Source organism: Carassius auratus, chromosome 39, assembly GCF_003368295.1.
Source record: "Carassius auratus strain Wakin chromosome 39, ASM336829v1, whole genome shotgun sequence".
NCBI lineage: Eukaryota > Metazoa > Chordata > Actinopteri > Cypriniformes > Cyprinidae > Carassius > Carassius auratus.
In genome coordinates, this window is record NC_039281.1 from 9,563,415 (window position 1) to 9,586,406 (window position 22,992).

General features: G+C 37.5%; 2 protein-coding genes across 3 annotated transcripts in view; both read left to right on the plus strand.

The window, feature by feature from the left end:
* afg2a (AFG2 AAA ATPase homolog A) overlaps nucleotides 1-17,406 on the plus strand; it is a 33,283-nt gene extending 15,877 nt beyond the window's left edge. For both annotated transcript variants that reach the window (XM_026225720.1, XM_026225721.1), the window contains exons 15-16: nucleotides 14,791-14,955; nucleotides 17,150-17,406. In XM_026225720.1, the coding sequence (XP_026081505.1) occupies nucleotides 14,791-14,955; nucleotides 17,150-17,314 (330 nt within the window). In that variant the 3' untranslated portion in view covers nucleotides 17,315-17,406. The remainder of the gene's footprint in view (nucleotides 1-14,790; nucleotides 14,956-17,149) is intronic.
* A 1,027-nt stretch (nucleotides 17,407-18,433) lies between these two features.
* On the plus strand, nucleotides 18,434-22,370 carry spry1 (sprouty homolog 1, antagonist of FGF signaling (Drosophila)). The gene is made up of 2 exons (XM_026225774.1): nucleotides 18,434-18,902; nucleotides 20,823-22,370. The coding sequence occupies exon 2, from the start codon at nucleotides 20,875-20,877 to the stop codon at nucleotides 21,769-21,771; it is 897 nt and encodes a 298-aa protein (XP_026081559.1). The 5' UTR covers nucleotides 18,434-18,902; nucleotides 20,823-20,874; the 3' UTR covers nucleotides 21,772-22,370.
* The last annotated feature ends 622 nt before the right edge of the window (nucleotides 22,371-22,992 follow it).

Below are 22,992 nucleotides of genomic sequence, written 5' to 3' on the forward strand. Positions count from 1 at the left end.
ACTGATGGCGGTCATATAAGTACGATTTAAACCATGCTAATGCACTTCCACTGATGCCAACAAAGTGTTCAAGTCTATGCAAAAGAATGTTGTGTTCAATTGTGTCAAACGCAGCACTAAGATCTAGGGATGCACCGAAATGAAAATTATTGGGCGAAACCGAAAACCAAAAAAGAGAAAACCAAGGCCGAAAACCGAAACCGAAACACCGAATGAAATTATGTCAATTATTAGTACCATTGCATTTATTGCTATGACCGTGTACTAACTTTACTAAAATTAAGACATTGCAATTGCATAAATTAATATTAAAGTTTCAAAGATAATTACAATTACATAATTATTAAAAAAAAAAAAACATTGAAATACATAATTACAAATGATGCAAATATTTATTAAGCACATTGCAACAATGCACAGTGTAAAATAAATTTCAAACCAAAAATGTATCCCACTCATGTGTATATTTAATAATAATGTACAGGACTACTGGCCTGCAGAAACGTTTTAAAATGAACAGTTCTCTCATAAAAACAAAGTGCATTTAGGTGAAGTGCATTTGAAAATTTTCTATGTAGGACTAGAAAGTGCATTACTTCTCCAGTAGGCAAGAGTGTTATCACTTCTGGGGATGGAGACTTAAGACAGATAACCATCTAGCTGTTGAGCAGTTGAGCTTGTCATCTGCCTGACATTTGAGAAATATTTGAGAGAGTGTATCTAAATAGGGCCAGGGCATAAATAAAACATTTTTATCAAATTAAAGCAGAAATCTAGCATAAATATGGCTACAATCTGATATTATGTATGTTTGTGTGTGTGTGTATATATATATATATATATATAGTAGCCTAAGAACAAAATAGCCAACGTATTATTATTATTTGAGGCACTTTCTTGCAGAATTCCACTGAACATATCAGACAACGATGGTGCATGCCACTCATCTGGTGCAGAGACCAGTCTTTTTTTCTGCGCACTGATCTATCTCAGTCTCCTGCGCTTGGCGCTTCTCCGTCTCCACGCGGGTTCTCCGCATCCAGCGCGGCCTGGATCATTTCTCGTGCGCGCTGCCTTATTTCCGCATCCAAGTAAAGGTCTTTATAACGCAGATCAAGAACACTAACAGACGCTATAAGACTGTACTTTTCTTTGTTTTTTACTTCGTGGTCAGTCTTAATCTCTTTGTTAGGAGACGCTTTAGTGCTGCGAATAAAGGAATAAGAAGAGAGAGAACGTTCTCACTGGTGTTAAGTGAATGTCGCGGGGAGCTCGTGGTCTGCGCTTTGCAGGTGCACGTGCAGGTCGTTGTTTCTGTATGCGTCATCACAACATTTCGGCCGTGTTGTTTCGGTGATAAAAGTCTATCGGCCGAAAACCAAAAAGGCCATTTTCGGCCGAAGATTTTCGGTGGCCGAAATTTCAGTGCATCCCTACTAAGATCCAATAAAACTAATAGAGAGATACACCCACGATCAGATGATGAGAGCAGATCATTTGTAACTCTAAGGAGAGCAGTCTCAGTACTATGATACGGTCTAAATCCTGACTGGAAATCCTCACATATACCATTTTTCTCTAAGAAGGAATATAATTATGAGGATACCACCTTTTTTAGTATCGTGGACAGAAAAGGGAGATTCGAGATTGGTCTATAATTAACTAGTTCTCTGGGGTCAAGTTGTGTTTTTTTTTTTTTTGACGAGAGGCTTAATAACAGCCAGTTTGAAGGTTTTGGGGACATATCCTAATGACAATGAGGAATTAATAATAGTCAGAAGAGGATCTATGACTTCTGGAAGCACCTCTTTTACGAGCTTAGATGGTATAGGGTCTAACATACATGTTGTTGGTTTAGATGATTTAACAAGTTTATACAATTCTTCCTCTTCTATAGTAGAGAATGAGTGGAACTGTTCCTCAGGGGGTCTATAGTGCACTGTCTGATGCGATACTGTAGCTGACGGCTGAATGGTTGCAATTTTATCTCTAATAGTATCGATTTTAGAAGTAAAGTAGTTCATAAAGTCATTACTGTTGTGATGTTGGGAAATGTCAACACTTGTTGAGGCTTTATTTTTCATTTATTTAGCCACTGTATTGAATAAATACCAGAGGTTATGTTTGTTTTCTTCTAAAAGAGAAGAAATGTAATCGGATCTAGCAGTTTTAATGCTTTTCTGTAGGATAGGTTACTCTCTCGCCAAGCAATACGAAATACCTCTAGTTTTGTTTTCCTCCAGCTGCGCTCCATTTTTCGGGCTGCTCTCTTTAGGGTGCGAGTATGCTCATTATACCATGGTGTCAAACTGTTTTCCTTAACCTTCCTTAATGGTAAAGGAGCAACTGTATTTAAAGTGCTAGAAAAGAGAGAGTCCATAGTTTCTGTTAAATCATCAAGGTTCTGGATATATTAAATAGACTTAATTTTTATATTTTCTCAATTTTCAGTTAATGTTTTAGTATTTCAGTTTAAGTTCTATAGTGTTTGTATAGTTTTTATTCAGCTCATTAGGCTTTCATTTTATTTATAGTTTTTGTTTATATTTTGATTCGATTTTATTTTATAGTTTATATTTTCAGTGAAATTTTTATGAATGTTTTAGTTATTTTTTAATTTATATTTTATCTTAGTTTTCTTTTTTATATTACATTTAACTTTGTGTGTGTTTTTTATATTTATATATTAAGTAATATATATATATATATATATATATATATATATATATATAAAAAGTATAAGTAACATTTTTAAGTTTCCATAATTTAGCTGTATTTTTATTAATTTCTTTTTAAATATGTCTATATAGATTTTATTAATTTTGATTTATTTATTTTAATTTATTTAGTTTTTGTTATCTTAGTATTTTGAGAAATGTAGTGGAAATAATTTTTTTATTGTTTTATATAATTTAGTTAACATTTACAACAAACATGTATTTAATATTTTTATACTATAATAACCCTGGTTTGAATGTGGTATCCTGATAAATAAATATACACCATTTAAAGTGAAAAAATGACATGTTTGTCTTGGTTTACTGCTGAAATTGAATTAATTTTGCAATTGAAATTGAAACTGTTTTTGAACTAAATATAAACAAACTTTGAATTAAATTCAGCTGAATAGTGACTATTGTTTTCTTTAGAGCTTCTTTACAGCTGAAATGCAATTTCTTTCATGATTAATGAACTTTGTAACATTCAACATCGTTACTTTTCTATTTGTTTATTTAGATTCTTGCTGTTGAAATATATTTTAACATGCTAAGTGATACTAAAACGTGAATAAAGCAGTGTAGAGAGAATGAGCGTCCCGTGAAATCCAACACCGATCCTCACACACGCTTGCGGTAACAGATGGAGCGCCTCATAAATCCACCCCTCGTGCCTCACCGGGGGCAGATTGCACTAATAATGCCCCCATTGTGGAGCATCGGGATCCTCCTCTGCTTCTCTCGCCTCCAAACAGCACATTAAACCCTCTTACAGGTGGATTAAAGAACAAATGTTTAGTTGATTCTGAATTGCATCGTTGCACTTTGTCATCAATCATTCCTCCAGTCTTCAGTGTTAAATTATCCTTCAGAAATCAAAAGATTTCTATTTCAAATAAATGCTGCCCTTACTGTCACTTTCTAGTCATCTGTGAATCCTGAAAAATGTATCACATTTTCCACAGAAATATTGCGAATCACAATGTTTCTTGAGCAGTAGATCATCATATTATTCTGATTTCTGAAGATCATGTGACACTGAAGACTGGAGGAATGATGCTGAAAATACAGCGGAGCATCACAGAAATAAATTACACTTTAACACAGATTCACACAGAAAACAGATGATTTACATTAGAATAATATTTCACTATTTTTACTGTATTTCTGATCAAATGGTGAGCAGAAGAGACTTCCATATATAGTTCTATAAATGTTTAAAAGCGCGATTCTTCTGTGCATGTGACTCGAGAGATGAATTGATCCCCCTCTCTCTCTCTCTGTCTCTCTCTCTCTCTCTCTCTCGTCCTCTGGCTGGCCTGTCTTTCCTTTGGCTCGTTTTCTCTGCTTCCTTCCTGTGTTAATTGCTCTCCTGTCTCAGCGAGGGACGAGGCTGCCAGCGCGCGGCTCATTGGATGAGCATTCATTATGTGCTCAGTAATTGTAAACAGACTCACACACACACACACACACACACACACACACACAGTTTGTCGATCAGTTTCTGTCAGTCATAATATCATTGTTTAGTCTCTGTACATTGCAAAAACTGTGTTCTCCCTCGCTATTTTTCTCTCATTTTTCAGTGCAAACATTAAACATTCTTCAATCGAGAGTCATTTACTGTAAAATGACTTTAGATATAAAGTCTTGTTTTTATGAAAAATGCAGTGTATCGTGCATTTTTTCCATCATGTAAGATGTAAATGGTTAGTTGTGTGGTTTGTTATAGTGTTACATTACCGCTTAAAGAAGAAAATAACACAAGTTAAGGAAAAAAACACTGCAGTTATTGTGGAACTAGTTAGAAGTTCTGCTATTTTGTGTTGGTCACTTTCTCAAAACATTGGATCAGTGAAAACTGCTGAATCTAACTGATTATCATTAAACTGTGTGTGTGTGTGTGTTGAATTCTGTTTCCAAGCGATACTTTGTAACAGCCCTCATATGAACAGTGTTTACTGCTTTGTCGTGGGCGGCAGACAGGAAGTCACACACACACACACACACACACACACACACACACACACACACACACACACTGGACTGTTTCGGTTTCTTTTTTTATAGATCTAAAAAACCCAAACACTCAAAAAGAGTTCACCTAGAAATTCACAGTTTTTTTTTTTTTTTTACTTCACATCATCTTAAACTTTATATAAATGCTCAGCTGAATATTCATGCTGCTCTTTTGCATTCAGAGAAAGTGAAGAAGTCTCTTCTGCTCAGCACGGCTGTGTTTATTAGTTCAGAAACACAGTAAAAATAGTGAAATATTATTCTAATGTAAATCATCTGTTTTCTGTGTGAATCTGTGTTAAAGTGTAATGTATTTCTGTGATGCTCCGCTGTATTTTCAGCATCATTCCTCCAGTCTTCAGTGTCACATGATCTTCAGAAATCATGACAATATGATGATTTAATGCTCAGAAACATTTCTGATTATCATCAATGTTGAAAAGTTTTGTGGAAACCGTCATGCTAATGTTTGCAAGATGCTTGTAAAGGCACCGTATCACAACAACACAAGTGCATTTGAGATTGGAGAGTTAAAGATTCTCAGTGAATGACTCAAGCTGGCGATCGCAAACACTTACAGCAGCTCAGAGTTTGTTTCTGTCCTTTATAACAGTCTGAGTTCCTCAAATGTGTTCAGCTATCGTGTCTCGAGGCTAGAGCACTAGGTTAGACCTTCAAACCCGTTACAGATGTCAAACACAGCAGGCCGGGACACCAGAGATTGTTTCTTCCGCACGGGGAGCCACAAAATTTGTCCCTTTTGCATCGCGGTAACGTTTGGAGCTAAGAAAAGATGTGGCGCTTCCCCTCGCGGCATTCATCTGGAGCTCTGATTACAGCCTTCTCTTCCCTCAAACACAAACACAGGCCTGGAAAAACCGAAAAGAGAGAACCAGAGCAATTAGAGCAGAGGAAGACGCTAATGAAGACGCTCTGATTTCCTCTGATTTTACTTCTGTATGTTCCTCATACTTTCATGATTTCTGAAGATCATGTGACACTGAAGACTGGAGGAATGATGCTGAAAATACAATTTCAATCACAGAAATAAATTACAGTTTAACAGAGATTCACACAGAAAACAGCTGTTTAAAATTGCAATAATTTTTTACAATTTTTACTGTATTTTTGATCAAATAAATGCAACTGCGGTGAGCAGAACAGACTTCTTTCAGAAAATCGTATTCTTCTTTTTAAAAATCCTATTATTTCAAACTTTTGAGCAGAAGTGTAGGTTTAAAGGAATTCTCCTGTGTAAAATTATATAATCTGATAGCTATATATCTTAAAATATTCATATCTGACAGTGGTCAAGTCTGACTGAACTCTTTTAGTCAGAGGTTGAAAAAAATATCAATTTTAAGACTGCGTTCTTTGCATTTACAGTAAAAGACTTTTACATATCACCAAATCAAGTGATATGCATGTGTGTGTGTGTGTGTGTGTGTGTGTGTGTGTGTGTGTGTGTGTCATCGAGCACTCGTAGATAAGTCTGAGTCCCGTCGGCTCTGATAACATCAGTTTCCATCCGCTGCTCTCGTTGGGTTTATTCAGCGGAAGCTGCTGGTTACTAAACAACCGAGCGTCTGGATTCGCCTCCAGACTTCCTGATGTCTGATAAGAGACCGAACAACAAGCAAAGCTTCATCCGACCTGCAGCTCATCTGCTTTATTATCTTACATTAGCAGCATTTGACTTTCTCAGTGAGGTTTCAGCTCATAAAAAAATACATTTGAAAAGTAGAGTGTACATTTTTACTGTATTTTTCAGCACTTTAAAACAGAACGGTTGATTTCAGTGGGATTTTCCATTGTATATCTTCATTTTTATATCTTCTATAACCAGAACCAACATTACAGACAGACTTCAATATTGAAAAATACTGAAGAAATCAGTTCTGGAAACTACCATTCAGAAAATTGTAATCTTTCCGAAATAAGTCTCTTTTGCTCACCAAGACTGCATTTATTTGATGAAAACTACAGTAAAAATTGTGAAATATTATGGTAATTTACAATAATTGTTTTCTATGTGAATAGACAGTAAAATATAATTTATTTCTGTGATTAATTACTCAATTACTCGCTATTTATTTCGAAGAAAAATCGAAGTGATATGAAACGGTGTGTTGTATGTGAAGTGTGTGTTTGTGCCGGGTCGTATAGTTCAGTAAACATCAGCTGTTTTGACCTCTGGGCTTCTCCTCTCTCTCTTTCTTCTGCCTCTTTCTTTATTTTTCTTTTTTTCCTCCAATCAAGGAGGAATTATCTTCTTTCCGGAAAGCGAGTTGGCCACTAATTTTAGCCGCTCTTGATTGAGGCTGGAGGCTCAGGCTGAGGCCACATCCGCCCGAACCAGAGAAGTTAATTCCTACCAGAACACACAACATGTGTTTAGTTCTCCAACACACACACAGAGTCCAGCCGCAGTCTGCTGCGTGTGTGTGTGTGAGCGAGAGAGAGAGAGAGAGAGTGTGTGTGTGTGTGTGTGCTGTATAGGTCATATTTTAGAGGCTGTGGATTTTCAATTGATCAATGGTATTGCATTAGGTTTTTTAAAACTTAATACAATTTTGGAAATAATATATATATATATATATATATATATATATATATATATATATATATATATATATATATATATATATATATACATTATTTCCAAAATTGTATGACTATATATATATATAATTTTATTGAAACTTTTTGTTCATTATAAGTTTTAAAAAAGCTAATGCAATATTTTACTGTGCAGTGTCCTTACATTGAGCTCTGGAGCTGAAGCTGTTTTCCGTCTGATCCTCATCTGGTTTATTTCATCGGTTTGTTTCTGTGTCTCTGGAACAATTCCTCCCAGAGACTCCGACACGCATCCCAGAATTCCTCTGAGATGGTGTGCAGGTGCGAGCAGCGTGTGTCTAACGTTAAACACATCTGTCTCTCTCTGACGGTAAATCTGTCATGCATCTGTGTATGTTGTGAGGTTAATGTGCAGGTGTGTGTGTGTGTTGTGATGAGGTCACTGTTAGACTGCGCTAATAAACCTTCCTTCAAATTTTACCCTTTTTAAAAAATATACTGCACTAGATTAAAAAAAATTAATCAAGATAAACTTTTGATTGACAAAGCTTAGCCTGAAAGTTTAAATATATAGACAAACATACATATATACATATATGGATAGCATGTTTTTAATATGTTTCTAACATGAATTAACACTATGCTAGCATAAATTAGCATGTTTTAGCAGATGACTAACATGTTTTAGCACACGTCTAACATGATTTAGCATGTTGTTAGCGTGTTTCTAACATGATTTAGCATGTTGTTAGCGTGTTTCTTACATGACTTAAAATGTTGGTATTGTGCTTTGGCATGTTCTTAACATGTTTCTAGTATGATATAACATTTTGCTAGCATATTTAACATGTTGTTAACATGTTTAAACACTATGCTAGCCTAAATTAACAAGTTGTTAGCATATTTTAGCACATGGCTAACATGTTTTAACATGTTGCTAGCATGTTTAGCATTTTTTAAAGTAAACATCAACTTTAACACTATGCTAGTCCAAATTAACAAGTTGTTAGCACAGGGCTAAAACGTTTTAACATGTTTCTAGTATGTTTATCACATTGCGAACTTGAAGTATCATGTTGATGACATGTTTCTAACATGTTTAACACATTGCTAGCATGCATAATCATGTATTTAGCACATGGCTATCATGTTTTAGCACGTTCAGCAATGCTAGCCTAAATTAACATGTTTTAGCATGTTACTAGCATGGATTAATGTATTTCTAGGATGTTTCTAAAATGTTTACCACATGGCTAGCATATTTTAACATATTTACATGTTTTAACACTATGCTAGCCTAAATCAACAAGCTTTTAGCACATTACATCACATGGCTAACAAGTTTTAACATGTTACTAGCATGTTTAACATTTGGTAATTAAAATTCAAGTTTAAAGCTATGCTAGCCCCAGTTAACAAGTTGTTAGCACGTGGCTAAAATGTTTTAACATGTTTCTAGCACATTAACATGTTTCTAGCATTTTTATCACACTGCGAACTTGAATTGCCGTGTTGATGACATGTTTCTAACATGTTTAACACATTGCATGAATAATCCTGTTGTTAGCAGCACATGGCTAGCATGTTTTAGCATGTTGCTAGCATTTTTAGCATGTTTTTAACACGAATTATGTTTAAACACTATACTATCTTAAATTAGCATGTTTAAGCACATGACTAACATGTTTTTGCATGTTGCTAGATAGATTAGAAATATAACATAGAATGGAAGGTAAAATGAGTAGAGTGTCAGTTTGTATGCGTTAGACGTTAGATCTGACGACTGAGATTCTTTCATTGTGATGCTGATGCTAACGGTTGGCGATGAGGTCATTTCCTGTGTTTACAGCTCTGGGTTAAAAATGGCCCCTGTGTGTGAAGGTCATGCTCTCTCTCTTTCCTGTGTGCGGTCGGTGCGTCTCGCTGTCTCTCTCTGAGAGGAAGTGCTCAGCGCTGGGAATCCCTGACTTCCTGTTTTGGAGGACAGACTTCACACCTGCCCACACAGGACTGCATCTGTCTGTCTGTCAGGAAGTGTGTGTCTGTCTCTGCTTGTGTTCAGATAATAGAGAGATGGGCAGTATTCTTATGAAATACAGTAGATGAGGACGCACACACGCACACACACACACACACACACGCACGTAGACATGCTCTTGGCCGTTTAGTAAACAGGAAGCTTAATTGTTGAGTAAAACCCTGAGGACACACAGACGACATCTGCCTATCAATACCATGAGCGAGCGAGCGAGAGTGTGTGTGTGTGTGTGTGTGTGTGTGTGTGTGTGTGTGTGTGTGTGTGTGTGTGTGTATGTGTGTGTGTGTGTGTGTGTGTGTTTGTGTGTGTGTGTGTGCGCGTGTGTGTGTGTGTTTGTGTGTGTGTTTCAGGGGGTTTCTGTATAGCCAGCAGCAATTCTCAGACTTCCTGAAGCACTTGTGTCTCTATTTACACACACACACACACACACACACACACTGGACATGTAGCTGCAGTTTTGGGCTGAATGGAGCTTCCTGCTCTGTGTAAACTGATATGTGCTTGAAAGAATGTTTGATATACCTGCATGAAAGCACTGAGAAAGTGTGTGTGTGTGTGTGTGTGTGTGTGTGTCCTGTCAGCATGTTTAATTGATGAAGAGCTGTTTATGAGCTGCTGTGTGTCTGTCTGCACTCATTGTGTAAAAATACCTGAAGAACAAAACACACACAGTGAGAGAGAGAGAGAGAGAGAGAGAGAGAGAGGTCTGATGCTGATGTAAAGTGTTTTGAGCTGCTGTAGGTCTGATAAACATGTTGTGATTACAACTGAATGCACTGACTGTGTGTGTGTGTGTGTGTGTGTGTGTGTGTGTGTGTGTGTGTGTGTGTGTGTGTGTGTGTGTGTGTGTGTGTGTGAGAGAGAGAGAGATTCCCACAAACAAAAACAGCTTAAACGGAGCATAAATATACATTTGCTGCAGATGCTGATATTTATTTAATTAAACTCTGCTGCTTGTAAATCAATGAGATGTTTCTAACAGTAGAGCAGATACTGATATAAACTGATGTAAATATGAGTCTGTGCTCTATATCTCCAGTAATAAGATGTAAATGATCCGCACATATAACACAGAGATCGAGAGCTGAAGAAATCAAGTCTCCTCAGAAGATGTGAGATGTTCTGGAGGCTTGTGAAGATCATTCCTCCGCTGAGGAACAGTGAAAGTAAAGCTTCTGGAAACAAACGCTCCTCAAAAGATCCTGAGGATCAGATTTGAGACTCTAAAACATGATTGATGGAGAATCAAGTAAAGCTGAGCTGCTTCAGTCCAGGAAGAGTTCATCTGGAGATATTACTGACCTTATTCTGACCTTTACTTGATCACAATCAGACAAGATTTGCATTGCATTCAAGCTGTAGATGTTTTCAGTTTTCCATTGTGCATGCTCTCCCCGGGAATCAGAACCATGCCTTTGTTAGGGATTGTAATGCTACAGTTAATTCATTATTGACTTGTTGTTCCAGTGTGTTTGTGTGTGTTTGAGCCGTTTCTCCTCACACACAAAGGCTCTGGCGCTTCATTGTGTCTCTGAGGGTTTGGTCTTTGCTTACAGTAAGAGGAACATCGGAGCGCTCTGGTTTTGTCTTTCAACTGAAGGTCACGCAGATGTAAGCGGATCCGTTTCTGGCTTTACGCGAGTATCTGTGTCTGCACTGATAGCAGAAACCACAGGAACACATTCAGACCGAGATCACTTCAGATACACAAGCCTTCATCACTACTTCAGGCTCTTCAGCTTCTTTACTGTTCCTTTAAACACAGTCACACTCAATAAATATTCAGACCTAAATTCAGGAACGATGTATTAGGTATTATATGTATAAATCAAACAGCTCAGCTTTTTGTAATAATACTAATAAACTCAATGTGTTGAGTTGATTGAATAATCAGGTTTATATATTATTCACTATCAATAATCCAGTTTACATTGTATCTTGTAGAGAGAGAGAGTGTGTGTGTGTGTGTGTCAAACTCATAAGAAGTTATATGTTGCATGTGTTGCATATATTATTTCTGATATATTGCTTTCTATATATATATATATATATGTATATGTATAATGATCGTGATGCACATTTATGCAGATAGAAAAAGAAAAACATTTTGCACATTTTTTTAATTTTCTTACTCGTCCTCATGAATAAGTACATGCTTTACTCTCTTTATGCAAGATGCACTTCATTTATGTTTTCTTTTTTTGTTTGTTTTGGTGAAATATGAGCCGGACAGGTTTTTTCCTGCCAGACCCACCCGTCTTGAGCTGAGAAGTGTTTGTTTGATTCTTCTAAACAAATGAGTTGAATAGAATCTCTTCTGCTCTCAGACGAGCTTCTGTCCTGTAATTCTACTCAAGTTTCTTTATTCAGAGTTTGAAATGCTCCTTCAGCGCACACACACACACACACACACACACACGGCAATCATTCTGTCAACAAGCCAAGATCTCCGCTGAGGAGCGACAGCGTTATAAAAGCACCTTAAACACACACACAGAGCGGATCCTTCAGGACAGGAAGTGTGTGTGTGTGTGTGTGTGTGTGTGTGTGTGTCGCTGAGTGATGAATGACAGAGAAAGAGAAATAAAACATGTCGACTCCTGCAGTGAAACGGCCGGACGTCCGTCTGAATGAGTTGAGCAGACACAGATTCATGGTTTGCTGGAAGTGTAATCATGTCAGGGTTAGGCTGCATCTCTCTCTCTCTGTGTTAGTGGTCAAACAAGTCTGAGTCTCAAACTAAAGCTAGTAAACTGCTTTCATTAATTGCAATAAATGGAAAAAAATTTATGAACTTGATCTTAAAATTTTGAAATGAAATAACCTAAAAAAAAGTGGTTACATTACTATATATATATATATATATATATATATATAGTTTTCTTCTCATTCTATCCTGATGATCCGACGGTAGCTATTCCACCAGATCCTCCTATCAACCCTACTGGCAAATGGCATCTCAGGAACCACACTTCAATGGTTTGAGTCTTACCTATCAGATAGGTCCTTCAAAGTATCTTGGAGAGGTGAGGTATCCAAGTCACAACATCTAACTACTGGGGTGCCTCAGGGCTCGGTTCTTGGACCACTTCTCTTCTCTGTCTACATGGCATCATTAGGTTCTGTCATTCAGAAACATGGCTTTTCATACCACTGCTATGCTGATGACACTCAACTCTACCTCTCATTCCATCCTGATGATCCGACGGTAGCTATTCGCATCTCAGCTTGTCTAACAGACATTTCTTCCTGGATGATGGACCATCACCTTCAACTCAACCTTGCCAAGACAGAACTGCTTGTGATTCCAGCAAACCCATCGTTCCATCACAATTTCACCATCAAGTTAGACACATCAACCATAACTCCTTCAAAAACAGCGAGAAGCCTTGGAGTTATGATTGATGATCAGCTGACTTTCTCAGACCACATTGCTAAAACTGTCCGATCCTGCAGATTTGCTTTATTCAACATCAAGAATATCAAGATTCGGATAAAAGATATACAGTAAAAACATAAAAACAATAAAATATAATTATGAAAACTTACTGAAAGAAAAACTAAAAATTGAAATTAGCAATGAAATAAATCAAGAAATTAAGTTAACATACTAAAATAACTAAAACTATGAATTAAAACTAAGTTTAAAAATAAAAAAGTCAAAATATATGCTTAAATTAAAATGAAACATATATTTAAGCATATTTATAAATAATATAGTAGTAAATAAATAACAGTAAAATATAACTGGAAATGAGACATTGTAGCATTATACCATACAGTAGAAAAAGTATTTAATAGTAGTTCATAAATGGATATATATATATATATATATATATATATATATATATATATATATATATATATATATATATATATATATATTTATTTTTTTTATTTTTATTTTTTTTTTTGTCTAGGCAACTAAATACAATATTTTTTAAGCCTTAAAATGACTATAAATCCAACTCAAATAAAAATACATTAAGCTACATTTAAATATTTTAACTAATAAAAATTACAAAAAATGCATAACAATATTCCTAAAAATGTAAATAGAAACTGCAAATAGAGAATCGCAGAGAAATAAGCTTTTAACTTAAGTAGCAGAATTGTTTCCATGGCTTCTTCAGATACGTCTTATTTCAGAAACGATGTGACTACTTTCTTTCGTTCAGTGTAGTGCATTGTTAAAGCTTGCAGTGTTTTTCATCATATGTTCTTCTGTTTGTCTTCAGAAGTGATGCACAAACTCTCTCTCTCTCTCTCTCACACACACACACACACACACACACACTGAGGATATCAGGAAGCAGTGTGCGGTGGATTGTGCTGCAGGTCACAGATGTGCAGCGATGACTTCCTGGAGTTGTTTTCTCTCTCTCTCTCTCTCTCTGTCTGTCTGTTTGCAGCTGCTGTTGTCCTCTGTTTCTCATCCTCTGGTGTGTGTGTGTGGTGTGTGTGGTGTGTGTAGCTTCTGTTCAGCTGCCTCTCAGGAGCTTTGACAGCACAATATATCCACAGACCCAGATCACATCAGTATCGGCCATGATCATTCATCATATCGGTCTGGAAGATAATATCAGTTCTGGTTATTATCTCCAGTTCAAACATCTATAATATTTTAGAGAAGTTACTATTAAATACTTTTTCTACTGTATGGTATAATGCTACAATGTCTCATTTCCAGTTATATTTTACTGTTATTTATTTACTACTATATTATTTATAAAAATGCTTAAATATGTTTTTTTTTCAGTTATATTTTAAGCATACATTTTGACTTTTTTATTTTTAAACTTAGTTTTGATTTATAGTTTCAGTTATTTTAGTATGTTAACTTAATTTCTTTATTTCATTTCTAACTTCATATATATATATAATAGTTATATATTATATATTTATATTATTTGTGATGAAATACCATTCAATTTTTTTTAACTGTTTTGTTTTTTAATAAAAATAAATGTATAGTTTTACACATTCATTTGATCAAAAGTGACAGTAAAGACATTTATAATGTTACAAAATATTTCTATTTCAAATAAATTATGTTCTTTTGATCTTTCTGTTCATCTGTGAATCCTGAAAAATAAAATGTATCAGTTTTCACAAAAATATCGTGCAGCACAACTGTGTTCAGCATTGATAATAATCAGAAATGTTTCTTGCCCAGTAAATCATCATATTATTCTGATTTCTGAAGATCATGTGACACTGAAGACTGGAGGAATGATGCTGAAAATACAGCGGAGCATCACAGAAATAAATTACACTTTAACACAGATTCACACAGAAAACAGATGATTTTAACTGTAATCATATTTTGCAACTTTTACTGTATTTTTGATCAAATATAAGCAGCCTTGAAGAGCAGAACTCATATTGCGTGTGTGTGTGTCTCTCTCTCTGTGTGTGTGTGTGTGTGTGTCTCAGGCTCTGATGCGTCCGGGGCGTCTGGACCGCATCATATTCGTCCCGCTGCCGGACGCAGACACTCGCAGAGAGATCTTCACGCTGCAGTTCCGGAACATGCCCATCCATCCCAGCGTGCACCTGGAGGACCTGGTGACCCGGACAGAGCGCTACTCGGGGGCAGAGGTGAGAGGTCACTGGGGGTCAGAGGTCACGCTGTCATTTGCTAAAGTGTTTTCACAAGGTGCAAGATGCTGTTTCTCTAAAGTCAGTGTGACTCTGAACTGCTGCACAGACGCTCGATTGTGTGTGTGTGTGTGTGTGTGTGTGTGAGAGAGAGAGAGAGTGTGTGTGTGTGTGCAGCAGTAAATATCAGCAGACAGATGTGTTGGTGTTTCACATGTTAAACTGTAAATAAACACGACTTAAAAAGAGAGCGCAACACGCTTACACTCATCTGAATAACGGGTGAAGACACACACACACACACACTCTTGATAGTTTGCGTCCTGCAGTGGTGGTGTGTGTGTAGTTCTGCAGCGGAGCTCGTCAAGCGTTTATTTGTGCGATGCGTGTTTGCTTTGGTGTTGTGACTGGTGAGAGCAGGGGCTTCTGGGTAATGTGATGTTTACAGCATGTGTGTTCAGCCTCAACGACACACACAACACACTCCAGCCGAGCTGCAGGGAATTATGGGGCTGAGCTTGCAATTAATAGTGCATTTGTGGTGAAATTGTGTGGTGAAGTGCAGCACTGTATTAATTCACCGAGAAATTATCTTCTGACATCTTTTCCTCAAACTCCTGCAGTTTTTACACAACATACAGTGACTTTAAAACATCTCATTTATCATATAAGCCAGTTTATTTATCAGTTTCACATTACAGTAATGATTTGGGGCTGGAATTAATTTAATTATCATAAAAATAACAATTCACAATGTAACAAAACAGTTTTACTTTATGGAAACTACTGTGTTACAGTATCCTAAAATCAAGCTTAATCTTAAAATTATAAAAATGAGTGTGAACTAAAACTAAAACTGAAAATGAATTAAAAAGGTATTAAAAAGGTTACTTTTAAAATAAACACTAACTGAAATACAATAAAACAATAAAACATAAATAAAAAAAACTTATTAAGAAAATGTTATGAAATAAGACACACCACCAAATGATTAAAAGTTTAACTAAAATTAAAATGAAAACACAAAATCTGAAAAACAAAAATAATAAATCAGAGCCTTATATTCAAGTTTTTTAAAAGTTAATATTCTGTTCACACCTTGATTTTCTATGCGTTTAAAAATAAACTGCAAAAAATTTAATAAAAAACAACAACTTTATTTAAAATGTTCAAAATCTCAAAATATCGATTACAAAATAAAAAGGAAATAATAATAACAATGTAAAATTTATAACAATTATTTTTGGGATTTCAGAAGTTTTTAAAAAGTAATTTTCTTTAATGAAAACAGTTGTTAAGAGTTTTTTAAGCATTTTAAACAATGTCATAGGAAAATACTTTATGAAATCAAGAAAGAAAAACACAACACTTTCCATAAAGTACAAAGTAACATATATTTGTTACATTATGACATTGAAAAAAAAAATTAAAGTAATTTCGAATAATATGATTAAATATAAATTCTTCTTTAAGGGCTCACTGTTATTTTCAGTCAAACAAGTTTGATTTATTAGTATGATAATTATTTTTGCAGTGAAATATTACAAAAAATGTTTTTTTTGTTTTTGTTGTTGTTTCTTTGTTATTTTTATATTTAATTTATAATCTATATAATTTAAAATAATGTCAGTATAATGATGGTAGGAAGTGCTTCATCTCTCCTGACTCCTGCTGGTTCTCTCAGCACACAGGAAGTCTCTGAGCATCACTTCCTGCTCTGGCTCTGGAGAGCGCTCTGCTGCTGCTCTGAGCAGTGGTTTGTTTGGTTAAAAATAGTTTTGTAATTATAGGAAATGATTTTTGCTGCGTGTTTCTCCTGAACGCTGTGCTAATTTGTGGTCAGGCGTTTTGCCATCAACCACTTCTGTGTGTTCAGAGCTGACGGCAACACACACACACACAGATAGACAGACAGTGCGAGAGAGAGAATGTGTGTGTATGTCTGTCTGTGTGTATAAGTGTATTTGTGTGTGTCTATGTCTGTGTGTGTGTGTGTGTGTGTGTGTTCATTTTTTCAAAAATCATATCCCCATGGCATGGAATATTAAATTAGAAATTAAATGTATGCATTTATCAGATGCTTTTATGCAAAGCGACTTACAGTGCATTCAGGCTATCTATGATGAATATATATATATAGTTATAGTTTCCATTCACGACTATCTATGTGTGTGTGTGTGTGTGTGTGTGTCAGATCACAGCTGTGTGCAGAGAAGCGGCTCTACAGGCGCTGCAGGAGGACATCACGGCTCAACACGTGAACGCCGGACACTTCGACTGCGCTCTGAACACCGTCAGACCCCGAATCCCTCAGACGCTCCTGCAGACGTACAGCAGCTACCAGCAGAAACACTTCTGACACGAGCAGAGCACCTGTGTGTGTGTGTGTGTGTGTGTGTGTGTGTGTGTGTGTGTGTGTGGGCATCTAAATAAAGGATTTATTTGATGACAGAGCAGTGTTTTATTCTTCTGTAGGAAAGAAAGATTGCATTCATTTATTTTAACTCAGACAATGTTTAAATGAAGACCCCTGAAAAAAAATTTTTTGAATGTTGGAAGTTTCATTAAATATTCTTCAATTTAGAAATCCTTCATTGCTGCACATTGATATCTAAAACTAGTAAAAATAGTTTTCTTTACTGAAATAGAGGGAATAAAATAAATTATAAACATCTGATGAAAAACTTTCAAGATTTAAAAACCTAAACAATATTAGAAAGTTTGCTTTTGCAACTAACTGAAAGAAAGAATCTACTAAATATTACTATAACTGAAATAAAAAATAAATTTAAAATACTACAAAGGACAAAAGCACAACTAAACTTTACTAATTAAACATTTAAATCAAAATATGAAAATAAAGGTTAATCCTATATTGTTATAATATCTACTAAAACAACACTGATGATATTAAAGTTGTTATTAATAATAATTTATAATATCATGTCTAATAGTCTATAATATAATATTTCAAAATGTTTTATTTATTTGCTTTTAAATATATAGCCTTCTTTGTAATTCTTATGTAAAAAAAAAAATACAGTAATTTAAAACTAAATGTCAAAACAGTTTTCATCGATACCTCTCAGGAGGAGTTGTGTGTGTGTGTGTGTGTGTGTGTGTGTGTGTGCCCGCGCGCGCGCGTGTGTGTGTGCGGCTCGTTTCCATTTGAATGCATGAAATGACTTTGTGCTGAACTTTCCTTTCTCATGTATCCGGATGCAGCACATCCGCCCCACACAAACACACACAAACACACACACACACACACGGGGAGGGGGTTTGAGCTCTTAAGGTCGCACCAGCGCTGCTCGTGTTTTTGATCTGATGTTTTCGAGATGTTTTACTGGACAAAAGCTTTGAAAACTTTTGATGACAACTGATTAAGTTATGTTTTCATCATCTAAAAGTTTAGTGCGCATCGCCCAACTGACAATCAGTAAAACCAAACACACTCAAGAGTGTTAAACATTACTAATACTGCATTTCTGAATCAGAAACTTAATGAGACACTTTATTACAACACACGCGGGTGTAACGGAGTGGAAATGTGGCAGATGTTGAGATGTTGAGCGCGTGCGCGACGTTCCGACGCAGATGCGCGTCTGTTTCACTCGATCCACCTTAAACCCAGAGCTCGTGCGCCCCTCCTGCATCTGCCCCATGATCCTCTTTCATTCATCAGTGTGTGTGTGTGTGTGTGTGTGAGAGCACGCATCTGATCCGACACACTCACGCAGGGTCGGGCGCGCGGAGAGCACTGCGCTAAACCAGCAGCGAACGCGCTTCACTCGTGGATTTACCCGGATTCCTCCCGCTTTCCCTCGGAGTCTCCTCTGGATGATATGATCGCAGTCATGCGCTGGTTTCTGACCTCGTTCTGGACATATTGATGGATGTTTGGAACATGGACTGATGGATTTGACATTAAGGGAGTCTGTCTGTAGGTACGTATCATGCCTCACACACACATCCGTGTTATTTAAAGCGGAATAAATCCGGTTTGGATGGAGATCGCGTGTGGATCTGTGAAACCCGCAGTTTTTGCATGTATTCAACACGCGTGTATTACACAAAACTCACGTTAATAATCATATAATGCGCTTCAGGCTGTGTGTGTATGAGTGTGTGCGTGCGTTTGAGCTTGAACACACACACACACACACACACACACCTCCCCCAGCAGGCTTGTTTTCATTCATAAGTTTGCTTTTTCTTGTAATTATGCCTTTTTTGAGGGGGTTTTTTTTTCCGCGTACACTTTTTTATGTATTAATATAGTTTTCAAAGAAACAATATATAAATAAACAAAATAACTAGGAAAAATATATTTGCATAAAAAATAATTCGCGCATTATTTTTATTGATATTAACGCATTAGTTGCGCATCACGCAAAACTTTGCGACTCCTCTCGGTTCTGAAGTCTCGGACTCGTCCCGCATCATGAAGCGCTTTGAGAAGCGTGTGAAGCTCTGTGTTTGATTTGAAGGCTTCCTGCTCTGTGTGGCTCTGCATTTTAATGTTAACCAGCCATACACATGCAAATCAGCACGGGAAGTATTTGTACTTTACTTCAGTTGTGTGCTTATTGAGGTCGGTACAAAGTCTTGTTAATAGTCAACTCTCTCTCTCTCTCTCTCTCTCTCTCTCTCTCTCTCTCTCTCTCTCTGTGCTCGGGGGTTAAATGGCTCTGTGAATAGAAGGAATAGAACTCGAGACCTTCATTTCCCTCACACACACACACACACACACACACACACACACACACTTCTGCGGTGTGATTTATGAGCTCTGTCTCTGAAAGTAGATCTGCACACGTCTAGTCCGGATCCGCGTGAAGCGCGTCACAGCTGAATGAAGCGCGCGTGAACGCGCATCTCGGAACACCGGGGTGTGAATTGTGTGTCCGAGGGGGTCTGACCCTCTAATTAAGGCTGGAAACCCCCAAAGGAAGTCAAAAACAAAAGCTTGGGGGTCTGACAGTGTGTGTGTGTGTGTGTGTGTGTGTGTGTTCCAGCAGGGTGCTTCAACGCTTCAGTGGCCACTAGTTAGATAAGTTTTTTTTTTACCAGTACGCGCTTCAAAACAAAGATTTTCGCAATCATTTTTGGAACCTGCTCACTTCAGTGCTCAAGAGATCAAAAGTTCTTTTCAAGCATCGATGGTTCCATGAAGAACCTTTAAAACATTCCATTCCACAGAAGATTCCATAAGTTCTTTAGATGTTCTTCTAACTAAGATAAAGTGGTTTGGTGGCACTTTATCTATAATGCATTGTAATCTATGTAACCAGCATTATGTGTTAAGTTAAAATGGATTATAATGTTTGCAGATCCTTTGTTAGATCTGAAAGCAGTTGTTTGTCATGTGTTTTAATGCTTTATTCTTTCTAAAGGTGATGAATGGTTACAATTATTTCCGAACCGCTTTATCATTGACTTTTATATAATATGGCTTCAAGAAAAGAGTTACAAACTATTTTTTTTTATTAGTGTAAAGAACATTTTAATTATCTACAGAACCTTTTGTTAGGTTTCATCTATGTTAAAGGTTCCTTATGGAACCAGTAGATGCCAATAATGAACCACTCTTGGCTTCCAAAAGAACCTGTCAGTGATCGGTTCTCAAAAGAACCATTTTTGTCCAAGAGTGGTTCCATGGACGTTAAAGGTTCTTCATGGAACCGTCGGATAAACTATTTGTGCTTTGTCAAAGAACCTCCATTTATGTTAAAAGTTCTCCAACCGACCACTAGAAGCAAAAAAAGAACTTTTATTTTTTTAAGAGTGAAGCTGCATCACACACAAAAAAAAGTGTGTATGTTGAGAATAACCCGTCTCTCTCTCTCTCTCTGCTTGTCTCTCAGGGTGTCAGATGAACGTTGCATCCGTGTTGTTTGGAGTTGCTGATCGTGTCTTATGGATCGCCACGGACAGCGCGGAGGGAGCGTCAGACATCCGGACATCTCCTCCGGTGCAATCCTGTCCCTGGACCAGATCAGAGCCATCCGCTCCCGCAACGAGTACACGGAGGGCCCGGCTGTACCACGCAGACCTTCCCTGGAGCCGCCTCGCGTGCCTCCACCACGCAACGCGGACAAGCAAGAGAGAACTCACGAGGTGATCCTAGTGAACGTCAATAACAACTACGAGCACCGAACGGGGCATCCTCCGGCGCTCAGCAGGTCCACGAGCACCGGGAGCGCCGCTAGCTCCGGGAGCAACAGCAGCCGCGGGTCGGAGCAAGGTCTGCTAGAGCCGTCGCATCATCGCAACCGCGCCATACGGACTCAGCCGAAAGCTCTGAATGCCTCCTCGCATCCGTTTCTCCCGCCGGACGTTCCGCTTAAACAAACGCAGTTGGAAACTCTCAACTCGCCGCATTTATACATCTGCGAGAGCTGCGGGAAATGCAAGTGTGGCGAATGCACGGCGCCCCGTCCGCTCCCGGCGTGCCTCGCGTGCAACGGACAGTGCCTGTGTTCGGCCGAGAGCGCGGTGGAGCACGGGACGTGCATGTGTTTGGTCAAAGGGATTTTCTATCATTGCTCGAAGGACGATGATGACGTGGGCGACCCGTGCGCGGACCGGCCGTGTTCACTGTCGCATCCGCACTGCTGCTCGCGCTTTCTGTGCATGGGCCTCATGTCGGCTCTCTTCCCGTGTCTGCTGTGCTACCTTCCCGCTAAGGGCTGCGTGAAAGCGTGCAACTCGTGCCACGACCGCGTGAACCGGCCTGGATGCCGCTGCAAGAACTCGAACACCGTTTACTGCAAGCTGCAGAACTGGAACCATACGCCCGGAAAACCGTCCTGAGAACTCACCCATACTTCTTTAGCTGAAGAAAGCTAATTTTGCTGCTGCAGGATGCGGAAATTGCGAACGAGGCGGAGCGAGGGGAGGAGTTATGTAATGAGCGCCTGATAAGCCACGCCCCCTCACGCAGCACAGAAGAACCACTTGTTTCTTTTCTGAACCAGTGTTGGCCTTACCTGACTTTGTACAGCTATTAACTAACACGCGCCGGTGCTTCGAAACGCCTCCGACCAAACCTGTGAAGGACTATGTAGAAATATGTAGCTGTTATCAGATCCACAGACGCAGTTTATACGAAACTGTCCGTTCGTTCTCATGTAAAGTTGTACGTTTAAATGCTTAAGAGGAATTTACGGCTATTTTTTAAAAGGAAATGTTAAAACTGTTAAATCTGTTTTTTTTTTTTTCTTTGTTGTTGATGTTGTAAACAAAATATATTTATTATGTGAAGCTCTATTATTTTATGATATTTATTGCAAAGGACAGATTTACCCATGTCTGAATATAACGAAATATCAACACTTACTGCACCATGACAGAATGGAGGAACAGATGGAACCATGTTAACTTTAATGCAAAAATATACAAATTAATGCAAACCGCTCTTGTCTAGTGTCTGATTTCATGTGAAGGAAACAGCTGAGAGTTGTAGAGTCAGAGTTACTTGAACTAAAGATGCGTTTATTTAGGATTTACTGATTACATCTGCATTGCAGAAGTTGGATTGTGTGCGTGATTCAGCAGGACAGAATCAGACGTGTGTGTGTGTGTGTGTGTGTGTGTTCACCTGGCCACCTGTGTCAGGCTCATAAAGTGTCTCTCTTTGTCTTCTTTTATTGTGTTTGCTGCGGTCAGGTGTTTGTTTGTGAGCTGCTGGGTTTCACTCGTCCCTCAGATCTGTCCTTCTCCTTCTGTGCTGCTCTCAGCTGTGGTTTCTGGCTTAAAATTGAATTTATATACATGGACTAAAAGATTTAAATACTTGCACAAGAGCACATGATTATCTGAATTTGTAGATTTTTTATCAGATTTCAGATTTTAAAGTGTTGGGAATCTCAGTTTGGTTCAGATTAAACCCCAAATGTTTTAAAGAAAGTTATCAATTATAACCCGTTTATAAATCAAAGTATTTGTTGTTGTGGATTTAATATAAGCTGTTTTTAATGAAGAAAAAAACATCTAAAATTTAAATGTCCTAAGATATGATGCGTTTTCTTGCCA